Source organism: Oncorhynchus masou, chromosome 24, assembly GCF_036934945.1.
Source record: "Oncorhynchus masou masou isolate Uvic2021 chromosome 24, UVic_Omas_1.1, whole genome shotgun sequence".
Lineage (NCBI taxonomy): Eukaryota > Metazoa > Chordata > Actinopteri > Salmoniformes > Salmonidae > Oncorhynchus > Oncorhynchus masou.
Genome location: NC_088235.1, coordinates 23,923,445 through 23,937,430, shown reverse-complemented (window position 1 = coordinate 23,937,430; position 13,986 = coordinate 23,923,445). Strand labels below are relative to the sequence as shown.

Here is a 13,986-nt window from a genome sequence, read left to right as displayed (position 1 = left end):
AGAATCTAGGAGTCTCATGAGAAGTCTAGTAGTCTCCTGAGAATCTAGGAGTCTCCTGAGAAGTCTAGTAGTCTCCTGAGAATCTAGGAGTCTCCTGAGAAGTCTAGTAGTCTCCTGAGAAGTCTAGGAGTCTCCTGAGAATTCTGACAGTCTCCTGAGAATCTAGGAGTCTCCTGAGAAGTCTAGTAGTCTCCTGAGAATCTAGGAGTCTCCTGAGAAGTCTAGTAGTCTCCTGAGAAGTCTAGGAGTCTCCTGAGAATTCTGACAGTCTCCTGAGAATCTAGGAGTCTCCTGAGAAGTCTAGTAATCTCCTGAGAATCTAGGAGTCTCCTGAGAAGTCTAGGAGTCTCCTGAGAATTCTGACAGTCTCCTGAGAAGTCTAGGAGTCTCCTGAGAAGTCTGGTAATCTCATGAGAAGTCTGCTGATCTCATGAGAGGTCTGCTAATTGCCTGAGAAGCCTGGTAGTCTCCTGAGAAGCCTGGTAGTCTCCTGAGATGTCTAGGAAAAATTCAGAAAAGTCTAGGAGTCTCCCGAGAAGTACGGTAGTCTAGGAGGAGTCTAGGAGACTCCTGAGAAGTCTAGTATTCTCCTGAGATGCCAAGTAGTATCCCGAGAAGTCTAGTAGTCTCCTGAGAAGTCTAGTAGTCTCCTGAGAAGTCTAGTAGTCTCCTGAGAATCTAGGAGTCTCCTGAGAAGTCTAGTAGTCTCCTGAGAATCTAGGAGTCTCCTGAGAAGTCTAGTAGTCTCCTGAGAATCTAGGAGTCTCCTGAGAAGTCTAGGAGTCTCCTGAGAATTCTGACAGTCTCCTGAGAAGTCTCGGAGTCTCCTGAGAAGTCTGGTAATCTCATGAGAAGTCTGCTGATCTCATGAGAGGTCTGCTAATCGCCTGAGAAGCCTGGTAGTCTCCTGAGAAGCCTGGTAGTCTCCTGAGATGTCTAGGAAAAATTCAGAAAAGTCTAGGAGTCTCCCGAGAAGTACGGTAGTCTCTTGAGAAGTCTAGGAGACTCCTAAGAAGTCTAGTATTCTCCTGAGATGCCTAGTAGTCTCCTGAGAAGTCTAGTAGTCTCCTGAGAAGTCTAGTAGTCTCCTGAGAAGTCTAGTAGTCTCCTGAGAATCTAGGAGTCTCCTGAGAAGTCTAGTAGTCTCCTGAGAATCTAGGAGTCTCCTGAGAAGTCTAGGAGTCTCCTGATAATTCTGACAGTCTCCTGAGAAGTCGAGGAGTCTTCTGAGAAGTCTGGTAATCTCATGAGAAGTCTGCTGATCTCATGAGTGTTCTGCTAATTGCCTGAGAAGCCTGGTAGTCTCCTGAGAAGCCTGGTAGTCTCCTGAGATGTCTAGTAGTCTCCTGAGAAGTCTAGTAGTCTCCTGAGAAGTCTAGTAGTCTCCTGAGAAGTCTAGGAGTCTCTTGAGAAGTCTAGGAGTCTCCTGAGAAGTCTAGGAGTCTCTTGAGAAGTCTGCTAGTCTCCTGAGAAGGATGCTAGTCTCCTGAGAAGTCTAGTAGTCTCCTGAGAAGTCTAGTAGTCTCCTGAGAAGTCTAGTAGTCTCCTGAGAAGTCTAGTAGTCTCCTGAAAAGTCTAGTAGTCTTCTGAGAAGTCTAGTAGTCTCCTGAGAAGTCTAGTAGTCTCCTGAGAAGTCTAGTAGTCTCCTGAGAAGTCTAGTAGTCTTCTGAGAAGTCTAGTAGTCTTCTGAGAAGTCTAGTAGTCTCCTGAAAAGTCTTGTAATCTCCTGAAAAGTCTAGTAGTCTTCTGAGAAGTCTTTATCTCTGGGTGTTGAGAGTTTTATCTCTATCTCTTGGGTTTGAGAGTTTTGTCTCTAGGAAACTAGGTCAAATGTGATTTCTTAAATATTTTGAATGTTATTCCCTCTGTTTTTTTTTTAGACATATTGAGTTTCCCTCAACCTATTAGCAGTGTTGTCGACAACAGCAGATTTGAGAAGTCATTCACCATAAAACATAAACCTTATGTTTCTGTTAACGTTGGAAATGAAACCACTCTCCGCTGCGAAAAACGGCTGTCATAAATATTACACCCATTAATGAAATGAAATCCTAATCTGTCTAGATAGTAAACATCCTAATTATGCACATCCTGTCTGGGATCTGCCACTGGCTGGTGTCTGTCTCTCTGTTATCCTCAGATAGAAGGGTAACTCCCCTGGGGACTGTGTAGTTTCATGCCTCAGGCCTTGGCCCATTCAGAGCAGTCATCTCCCCTAATAAGCCTTTTAATGTGTTCGAATGAATCACTGTTTCACAGACTAAGGCCCCTCAAGGCGTATTTTAACTAATCTTATTTTAGTGTAGATTCCACAATAGGACCCTTGAGCTTATTTGGACAAGGATGTGGAATGGGGGGAGGCAGGGAGGGATGGATGTTAATGTTGTAGGAGAACAAACCATCTGTTCCACACACACTCCAAAGCCTTAGTGAAGTTGGGCCGGGGTGGGACGCAATCCAGTATGTCAACCCTGTTCCCCACCCCACCCCCACACACACACACACACCTGTTGGGACGGTGCAGGAGAGGATGAATAGGAGTGTGGTCATGTGTGTCACATGTGCAGTAGTACCATAGCAGGAGAGCTGAGAGGTGGTTGACCATGAACAGACCCCACAGAGTGACCAATGAGATAGCTGTTTCTTGTTTAACATCTGTAATGCTGGGTGTCATGATTCAGATGAGCTTATGCCAGGCATCTAGCAAAGATACAAGGTAGGAGTTCAGCAACTCGAATGTGCTTATTGGAAATATACCCAAATTCCTGTTGTGATTGTTTGAATGAAATAGATAGAAGCACTGGGTGTCAGCCTACATCCTAAGGTTGTGCATGATGATCATGGAATACATTCTTCCATGTTTCACCTTGTTTGTCAGATTAGTTCCATGGTGTGTTTGTCAGATCAGTTTCATGGTGTGTTTGTCAGATCAGTTTCATGGTGTGTTTGTCAGATCAGTTTCATGGTGTGTTTGTCAGATCAGTTTCATGGTGTGTTTGTCAGATCAGTTTCATGGTGTGTTTGTCAGATTAGCTCCATGGTGTGTTTGTCAGATCAGTTTCATGGTGTGTTTGTCAGATCAGTTTCATGGTGTGTTTGTCAGATTAGTTTCATGGTGTGTTTGTCAGATCAGTTTCATGGTGTGTTTGTCAGATCAGTTTCATGGTGTGTTTGTCAGATCAGTTTCATGGTGTGTTTGTCAGATCAGTTTCATGGTGTGTTTGTCAGATCAGTTTCATGGTGTGTGTCGGGGTTAACTGGTAGGATAAGGGTCCAGTTGTCCTATGTGGCTTTTGTTCCCACTGGTGTCACCAATACAACCGTTTTATGCACAAGCACACGTATGTTGCTTTGGATAAAAGTGTCTGCTGAATGGCATACTTTATTATTATATTATTAAGGCATATGAGTTGTACCCTTGAAGTGCCTCTTTAATAGATGATGATGGTTCCAAGGAGAGACCTGAACCACAGAGGGATCATGGTGGCTGTCATACTGTACTGTGGCGTTTTAAACCATGCATGTCTTTGTCCATGTCACCCATAGGAGGCCCTGGTGTTCTCATATGGGACGTGTGGTCTGCGTGTGCTTCCACTGAACTGGGTGAGGTTCTGTGGCTCTCTGTATGCTTGTGTGTCTGCAGACTGGTAGTAGGAGACTGACTTGTCCCTAGCCCCCATCCCCCTTGCTCCTCTCTTCCTCTGTTTACCTCTCCTCTCCTTCTCCCTCCGCCTCTCCTCTCCTCTCCCGTTCTCTCCTTTCCTCTCCCGGTCCAAACACATTAAGGCACTTACATTACATATAAAGCAAAATATAAATCATTACATCATATAACATTATTACACCACTACATATATGCAATACAACATGTATAATACCACCATACAACAATATTACACCACTACATATATACAATACAACATGTATAATACCACCATACAACAATATTACACCACTACATATCTACAATACAACGTGTATAATACCACCATACAACAATATTACACCACTACATATCTACAATACAACGTGTATAATACCACCATACAACAATATTACACCACTACATATCCACAATACAACATGTATAATACCATCATATAACATTATTAAAATGTACATGTGTCTAGAGTGCGTGAGTCTCTTCACAGTCCCCGCTGTTCCTAAAGGTGTATTTTTTATCTGGTTTTTAATGATTTAATTAATGTTTTATCTGATTCTACTGCTTGCATCAGTTACCTGATGTGGAATAGAGTTCCATGTAGTCATGGTTCTATGTAGTACTGTGAGCCTCCCATTGTCTGTTCTGGACTTGGGGACTGTGAAGAGACCTCTGGTGGCATGTCTTGTGGGGTAGGCATGGGTGTCTTAGCTGTGTGTTAGTATTTTGAACAGATTGCTTGGTGCGTTCAGCTTGTCAACACCTCTTACACAAACAAGTAGTGATGAAGTCAATATCTCTTCCACTTTGAGTCATGAGAGATTGACATGCATATTATTAATGTGTATGTTTAAGGGCCAGCTGTGTTGACCTGTTCTGAGCCAATTGTAATTTCCCGAGGTGTGTGTGTGTTTATTTATACATGTTTTATTTCACCTTTTTTTAACCAGGTAGGCCAGTTGAGGACAAGTTCTTCTTTAAAACTGTGACCTGGCCAAGATAAAGCAAAGCAGTGCAACACAAACAACACAGAGTTACACATGGAATAAACAAACGTACAGTCAATAACACAATACAAACATCTATGTACAGTTTGTGCAAATGGCGTGAGGAGATAAGGCAATAAATAGGCCATAGTAGCGAAGTAATTACAATTTAGCAAATTTACACTGGAGTGATAGATGTGCAGATGATTATGTGCAAGTAGAAATACTGGTGTGCAAAAGAGGAAAAAAGTAAATAAAAACAATATGGGGATGAGGTAGGTAGATTGGATGGGCTATTTACAGATGGGCTGTGTACAGCTGCAGCGATCGATAAGCTGCTCTGACAGCTGATGCTTAAAGTTAGTGAGGGAGATATGTCTCCAAATTCAGTCATTGGCAGCAGAGAACAGGAAGGAAAGGGGGCCAAAGGTGGTGTTGGCTTTGGGGATGACCAGTGAGATATACCTACTGGAGCGCGTGCTACGTACGGGTGGGTGTTGTTGTGGTAACCAGTGAGATGAGATAAAGCTTTACCTAGCATAGACTTATAGATGACCTGGAGCCAGTGGGTCTGGCAACGAATATGTAGCGAGGGCCAGCCGATGAGTGCATACAGGCCGCAGTGGTAGGTGGTATATGGAGCTTTGGTCACAAAACGTATTGCACTGTGATAGACTGCATCCAGTTTGCTGAGTAGAGTGTTGGAGGCTATTTGTAAATGACATCTCTGAAGTTGAGGATCAGTAGAATAGTCAGTGTTACGAGGGTATGTTTGGCAATGTGAGTGAAGGAGGCTTTGTTGCGAAATAGGAAGCCGACTCTAGATTTAATTTTGGATTGGAGATGTTTAATATGAGTTTGCAAGGAGACTTTACAGTCTAGCCAGACACCTGGGTATTTGTAGTTGTCCACATATTCTAAGTCAGAACTGTCCAGAGTAGTGATACTAGTCGGGCGGGCGGGCGGGTGATCGGTTGAAGAGCATGCATTTAGTTTTACCTGCTTTTAAGAGCAGTTGGAGGCCACAGAAGGAATGTTGTATGGCATGAAGCTCGTTTGGAGGTTTGTTAACAGTGTCCAAAGAAGGGGGGCAGATGTATACAGAATGGTGGCGTCTGCGTAGAGGTGGATCAGGGAATCACCCGCAGCAACAGTGTGTGTTTGGTGGTGTGTGTGTGTGTGTGTGTGTGTGTGTGTGTGTGTGTGTGTGTGTGTGTGTGTGTGTGTGTGTGTGTGTGTGTGTGTGTGTGTGTGTGTGTGTGTGTGTGTGTGTGTGTGTGTGTGTTATAGAAAGACACTGCTCTGAACCTCCCAATAAAACACATTATCACATCTCTAACTTCTCAGACAAATATGTGGTATTGTGCTGATAACATCTCCTCTCTCTTCCTCCCTCTCCCTCCCCCTACTCCATCCCTCCTCTCCTCATCCCCTGTCCTCTCCATCCCACTACTCCATCTCTCCCCATACCCCTCTCCTCCTCCCCTGTCCTCTCCCTTCCGCTACTCCATCTCTCCTCATACCCCTCCTCTCCTCCTCCCCTGTCCTCTCCCTCCCCCTATTCCATCTCTCCCCATACCCCTCCTCTCCTCCTCCCCTGTCCTCTCCCTCCCCCTACTCCATCTCTCCCCATACCCCTCCTCTCCTCCACCGCTGTCCTCTCCCTCCCCCTATTCCATCTCTCCCCATACCCCTCCGCACCTCTCCTCCTTCCCTGTCCTCTCCCTCCCCCTTCTCCATCTCTCCCCATACCCCTCCTCTCCTCCTCCCCTGTCCTCTCCCTCCCCCAACTCCATCTCTCCCCATACCCCTCCTCTCCTCCTCCCCCTGTCCTCTCCCTCCCCCTATTCCATCTCTCCCCATACCCCTCCCCACCTCTCCTCCTCCCCTGTCCTCTCACTCCCCCTATTCCATCTCTCCCCATACCCCTCCTCTCCTCCTCCCCCCTGTCCTCTCACTCCCCCTATTCAATCTCTCCCCATGCCCCTCCTCTCCTCCTCCCCTGTCCTCTCCCTCCCCCTACTCCATCTCTCCCCATACCCCTCCTGTCCTCCTCCCCTGTCCTCTCACTCCCCCTATTCCATCTCTCCACATAACCCTCCCCACCTCTCCTCCTCCCCTGTCCTCTCACTCCCCCTATTCCATCTCTCCCCATACCCCTCCTCCTCCCCTGTCCTCTCACTCCCCCTATTCCATCTCTCCACATGCCACTCCCCACCCCTCCTCCTCCCCTGTCCTCTCCCTCCCCCTATTCCATCTCTCCACATGCCCCTCCCCACCCCTCTTCCTCCCCTGTCCTCTCCCTCCCCTTATTCCATCTCTCCCCATACCCCTCCCCACCTCTCCTCCTCCCCTGTCCTCTCACTCCCCCTATTCCATCTCTCCTCCTGTTCCATCTCTCCCCATACCCCTCCTCTCCTCCTCCCCTGTCCTCTCACTCCCCCTATTCAATCTCTCCCCATACCCCTCCTCTCCTCCTCCCCTGTCCTCTCCCTCCCCCTACTCCATCTCTCCCCATACCCCTCCTCTCCTCCTCCCCTGTCCTGTCCTCTCCTCATCCCCTGTTCTCTCCTCTCCCCCTTCTCCCCTCTCAGGGCAGTGACAGTGAGTACGAAGTTGACCAGCACAGACAGAAGACACACTCCTTTGTGAGCCATTACATCAGTGACCCCACCTACTACAACTCCTGGCGCCGCCAGCAGAAGGGCATCTCCCGGGCACAGGCCTACAATTATACAGAATCAGAGTCGGGTGACCCGGAGCCCTGCGCCCCGTCACCACCCCTGCCTCCGCTGCCACCCCAGCTCACCTCCACCACCCCTCTACCCCAGACCCAGCCCCATGGTCAACCCCAGGGCCTCACACCCCAGGGCCTGTTCAGGCCTAAAGGCAGCCGGACTCCCACCCCCTCTCAGCAGCTCTCCAACTCCACCCCTCCCAGCCACTCCAACACCCTGTCCTACTGGCCCCCCAGCAGCCCCAGCCCAGCCCCTGGATCTCGGGCCCCCATCGCCGGGTTCTCCTCATTCGTTTGATTCCGAGAGGGATCTGTGTTCCCTTCTGAAAACAAAACCCACCCTGCTGCCCAACGTGTCTAGAGAGTAAATACCCAATACAAAAGAAACCCTCGGAATCCACCATATTGTTTTCTGTTTCTCCATTTTTTCTTACTTGTTTTTCTTCTTTCCTTTTTATTACTGAGTTGTGTTTTAAGGCTCATACTGTACACAGACATGACAGAAGTTACATACTTTATTCCAGTACATTGTTCCTCTTGTGTGCGTGTGCTGGTATAGTTTTATTTGTGTGCGTGTGCTGGTATAGTTTTCTTTAACCCATAGACATCTGCTGAGAACAAGACAGTATCTATTCATGTTTCTGTTTGATTGATTTGCATTGGTTTCAATGTATTATTTATTTTCTCTATTTCATTGTTACACTTCTACACACATACAACAAGAGAATAATTTAGTTAGATACTGTAAAAAGGCAAGAGTTTATTGGAAAAAATATCTACAAGACGATAAAAGTGTCATAGCGTCAATCCACACTCGGATAACAAGCACCAATGAAACTGGGATCCCAAAATGGAGCCATACAAGCGAGCGAAACCAGTAGAGTTTGAAGGACGGAAAGAGGAACAGGGTACAGAAAAGACAAAGTAATGAAAGTGAGGAGGAAGGGGGAGATTGAGGCTGAAATGAGTCCACTGGCAGTCGTTAAATGCCCAGTCCTGTCCAATTAGGTTAATTAAGTTTCTGGGTGTTACTGTGAGATATGTTAGTGACCTCCCCCTGTTTAACCTATGGACCATGATCCTCAGCAGTTATCTGGGCTGGCCTATAGGGTACGCACTATTGTGTCTGACAGCATTTCGATGTCACAGGCAGGTCACATCTCTGTGCTGTACACCAAGTTCCTAGTTGCCTGCCCGCCTTGGCAGATATGGGAAATGTACTGTATGTCTGAAGTAAAAATGTTGAGGTTGGTCTGCAACTTCGTTGTGTCCTTTAGTGGATCAGACATGCCATGGTTGATTATAACTAGGGATTCATATTTCCCTGAAAATGTTCCCTTACAAGCCATTCTCAGGCATCCCAGTATTCCTGTTGAAAGCGGAAGTGCTATTTAAAAGCATATAATACCAGCGAAGGAAATCTGACATAATTCTACCACTGAAAAATATACGCAGGAATCTAACAGTTTCTTGATTTTGTCTCATTTTCATCAACTAAAAGTTCTCAAAGTCTCCACACTATTTCGTTGATGTAATCTAGTTTTAATGGAGGCATATGAAGCACTGTTGGTCCACTTGTAAAATATCCAGAGGTTATTACAGCCTAGTGAAAACGTCATTCATTTTAGCCTACCATTGACGGAAAGCTTGTTGGTCCTTTCCTCTCACTATTATGGGAATGAGGCCAAGTAGTGGTTGTTTTGACAACAGTTTAGTCATTTAGCAGACTCTCTTATCCAGAGGGACTTACAGGAGCAATTAGGGTTAAGTGAAATGCTCATGGGCACATCAGATGTTTCACCTCGTCGGCTCGGGATTCAAACCAGAAATCTTTCAGTTACTGGCCCAATGCTCTTAACCGCTAGAATACCTGCCGCTTACTATGTTGGCTTAGTGTTAGGGAATGTAGTCTGATGCTGCGCTAAACAAACAGAAAAGCAAATGGCCGCAGTAGCGGAGATTCAGCACCATGGTTTATCAATTCCCTGCAGATCATTAAAATCATGCTCTCACTTTTGTTTGTGTAACATCATGGAACAACGATGCAAATGTCTATTTCCTTGATTGCTTCTGCGGACACAATGTATCAGCTGTTTTGTTAACAGTGAGTAGCAGTTTATATTTTGGAGCCTCTGCCAAAGCTAGTTTGGAAATTTTTGAACGTGAGATTGAGATTCAACGCAGTTATGGTAAGCAAAGGTCACATGTAGTCTGCTACAGTTTCATGATAGTCAACGATGCCAGTTAAAGGGAATCTATTGGGGACTTGTGTTGCGTAGTCTGAATTGGTAGGCCGCTAGCATTGTGATCAGTGGTCTAATGTGTGGATGAAGTCAGATAGTTAAAATCTGTTTAATATTTTTCCATAGAAATTATAAAGTGCCTTTAGAAAGTATTCAGATCCCTTGACTTTTTCCACATTTTGGTAGGTTGCAGCCTTATTCTAAAATGGATTAAATGTTTTTTCCCCCTCATGAATCTAAACACAATACCCCATAATGACAAAGCTAAAACAGGATTTTAGAATTATTTGCGAATTTATAAAAAATAAAAAACAGACATCAAATGTATATAAGTATTCAGACCCTTTACTCCATACTTTGTTGAAACACTTTTAGCAGCGATAACAGCCTTGAGTCTTCTTGGGTATGATGCTACAAGCTTGGCACACCTGTATTTGGGAAGTTTCTCCCATTCTTCTCTGCAGATCCTCTCAAGCTCTGTCAGGTTCAATGGAGGGAATTGCTGCACAGCTATTTTCAGGTCTCTCCAGAGATGTTCAATCGGTTTCAAGTCTGGGCTCGAGCTAGTTCACTCAAGGACATTCAGAGCCACTCCTGCGTTGTGTTGGCTGTATGCTTAGGGTTGTTGTCCTTTTGGACGGTGAACATTCGCCCCAGCAGCAGGTTTTCAGAAAGGATCTCTCTGTACTTTTCTCCGCTCATCTTTGCCTCGATCCTGAATAGTCTCCCAGTCCCTGCTGCTGAAAAACATGTCCACAGCATGATGCTGCCACCACCATGCTTCACTGTAACGATCGTGATAGGTTCCCTCCAGATGTGACGCTTGGCATTCATGCCAAAGAGTTCAATCTTGGTTTCATCAGACAAGAGAATCTTGTTTCTCAATGTCTGAGAGTCTTTGGGTGCCTTTTGGCAAACTCCAAGCAGGTATACACGTGTCTTTTACTGAGTGTGGCTTCCGACTCTACCATAAAGGCCTGATTGGTGGAGTGCTGCAGAGATGGTTGTCCTTCTTGAAGGTTCTCTCATCTCCACAGAGGAACTCTGGAGCTCTGTCAGCATGACCATCGGGTTTTTGGTCACCTCCCAACCAAGACCCTTCTTCCCGATTGCTTAGTTTGGCCAGCTGGCCAGCTCTAGGAAGAGTCTTGTTGGTTACAAACTTCTTCCATTTAACAATGATGGAGGCCACTGTGTTCTTGGGGACCATGCTGCAGAAATTCTTTGGAATGCTTCCCAAGATATGTGCCTTGAAACAATCCGGTCTCGGCTCTCTACGGACAATTCCTTCGACCTCATGCCTTGGTTTTTGCTCTGACATGCACTGTTGAATGTAAGACCTTATATAGACAGGTGTGTCTCTTCAAATAATTTCCAATCAATTGAATTTACAACAGGTGGACTCTCATCAAGTTGCAGAAACATCTCAAGGATGATTCATGGAAACAGGATGCACCTGAGCTCAATTTCGAGTCTCATAGCAAAGTGTCTAAATACTTATGTAAATAAGATATTTCTGTTTGTCTTTTAATACATTTGGAAAAATAAAAATAAAAAATGTTTTCGCTTTGTCTTCATGGGGTATTGTGTGTAGATTGACGAGGACAGTTTTTTATTTAATACATTTTAGAATAAGGCTGTAACCTAACAAAATGTGGAAAAAGTCAAGGTCTGAATTCTTTCCAAAAGCACTGTGTATTATTGTTCCCGATATCCGGTCATTTTTTTTTTTTTTTTTTTTTTTTTTTTTTTTTTTGGGGGGGGTCGCGGATACTGGTTTTAATCCCTATCTATAACGTATATTTGTACAGTGTATTGATCTGACACCACTAAAGAAGTTTAATGGGCCTGACCAGGGTATGCGGCCCAAATGGTATACTATTCCCTATATAGTTCACTACTTTGACCAGAGTCTTATGTGACTGGTCAAAACTAGGGCAATAAAAGGAGACTAGTGTACCATTTGGGATGCAATCCAGGTCATTACTCCTACAGAGGCTCATCAGCCACTATGAGCCTTCTACGGATCGGACAGGTGCTGGGTGAAAAGCCCTTCCTATACTGATGATCTAACCTAACCTGTGGCATCATGACTCACTCACAACCCTCATCAACACACCACCACCGCACATGCCCAGTGGCCCACAACAACATCAGTGACATCATCATGCTTCCACATCAAACTATAGAGACTGGAAATGATAACACAGACAGCATCTAAAGTGTTCTTTGAGTTCAGTGGTTCCCACATGTGGGCACACAGAGTGGAGCAGGCTCAGACATGGGGGCCATTTAGAAAAACAGACGGAAAATATGCATTTCCGCTGGTCTCCACAGAGTTCTCAAACCCAGATTAGACTCGAGCTGATGTCTGAAGTAGCTGAACATGTTATTACTTCGACCTTGTGAAATATGACAAACTGACATTTTGTTTTCATTTTGTAAAAAAACGACTTTATATAGGAGTGCCTTTGATTTTACGGCCTGCACATGAGCTAAGCTAGCTAACATCGCCCATAACATCGACTACAAACGTGATCTGGGATTTCTATTGGAGAAGCAGTTTCTGGAGCTCTTCATCTACAGGCTCTTTGGGCTCTCTCTCATCTATCTGAGTTGCTGCTCTCTGTCAGTGACATCATCATGGGAAGTCTTTAAGCTTGTACAAAGAGATGTGATGGAATGGATTCACCTCTCTCTCATGTTGTGTAACAGTGATGATAATGATGAGCGCACAATGCATGTGTGACTGACTATGAGTCTATAGTCTGTGTTGACGTGTGATGATAACACTTCTTCAACATAAGCTTTATACATAGCATCCACTGTGTGTACAGGACGCCCAGGCTAAGGCATTGCCCGCCTGGCGCCTGCCCTCCATGGCAAGCTGAAAGGGCATGTACATTTAATTCCAGACTCAGTGGTGGTAGTCACAGTTTAATCATCATTCCAAAATTCTCTTCTGCTTTTTTCTCTGTGGGGTGATTTCACTGTACGTAAATAAAATAACCATCATTATGCTGATTCTGAATGGATATATGATCACGGTGCATTTCCAAAATAAATGATTTTTCAATGGGAGTTCTGGTACTGCATACTGTAAAGGGTATGGAAGGAGTGTGTGTAGGTAGGGGGGTTGATGTGAATGGAGAGTGACCTTGAAATTGTATGACTGTAACCATGGTAGCATACACTGAGATGGTGTTGACAGTAGACAGTGAATGTGTAATGATGTATATAATATGTGTCATGATAACACAGCCAGCAACATTTTAAGTTTCTTTGAGTTCAATGATTCTCACATGTGGGCATACAGAAAGGAGCAGGCTCAGACACAAGAGCCATTTTGAAAAACAGACAGAGAATAGGCGCCTCTGCATGTCTCATCTGGCTCAGGTGCTGCTCTCTGTCAGTGACATCATTATCGCGGGCAGGAAGCCTTTGAGCCAAAGCAAAGCGATGATGTCTTGGAATGGATTCACAAATACACAATGCAGTTGTGATTGACTTTGAGTCCTATTTGAATATGAGACTATTGTCTGTGCTGACGATTGATGATCACACTTCTTCGACAAAGCTTTGGAGCGTCCACTGTGTGTCTGGATACAAGAGACTGTACAGGATGCTCAGAAGAAGAAGAAGGGGCGTAGGTAGGCACTGCCTGACTGACACCTGCCCTCCGTGACCAGCTTAAAGGGCACATACTGTACACAGCCACAGGCAGGACACAGCCACACTAGTACAGCCACAGGCAGGACACAGCCACATACTAGTACAGCAACAAGAAGAACACAGCCACATACTAGTAGAGCCACAGGCAGGACACAGCCACATACTAGTAGAGCCACAGGAAGAATATAGCCACATACTAGTACAGCCACAGGCAGCACACAGCCACATACTAGTAGAGCCACAGGCAGGACACAGCCACACTAGTACAGCCACAGGCAGGACACAGCCACATACTAGTACAGCAACAAGAAGAACACAGCCACATACTAGTAGAGCCACAGGCAGGACACAGCCACATACTAGTAGAGCCACAGGAAGAATATAGCCACATACTAGTACAGCCACAGGCAGCACACAGCCACATACTAGTAGAGCCACAGGCAGGACACAGCCACATACTAGTATAGCCACAGGCAGGATATAGCCACATACTAGTAGAGCCACAGGCAGGACACAGCCACATACTAGCACAGCCACAGGCAGGACATAGCAGCCACAAGAAAGACACATCCACATACTATTACAGCCACAGGCAGGACACAGCAGTCACAGGCAGGACACAGCCACATACTAGTACAGCCACAGGCAGGACACAGCCACATACTATTACAGCAACAGGAAGGACAC

At 45.4% G+C, this 13,986-nt stretch overlaps 1 protein-coding gene across 1 annotated transcript in view; it reads left to right on the top strand.

Annotated features, from left to right (window-relative positions):
* LOC135511925 (protein sidekick-2-like) overlaps positions 1–11,361 on the top strand; it is a 645,207-nt gene extending 633,846 nt beyond the window's left edge. The window contains exon 45 of the mRNA XM_064933447.1: positions 7,242–11,361. Within this exon, the coding sequence (XP_064789519.1) occupies positions 7,242–7,682 (441 nt within the window). The 3' untranslated portion in view covers positions 7,683–11,361. The remainder of the gene's footprint in view (positions 1–7,241) is intronic.
* The last annotated feature ends 2,625 nt before the right edge of the window (positions 11,362–13,986 follow it).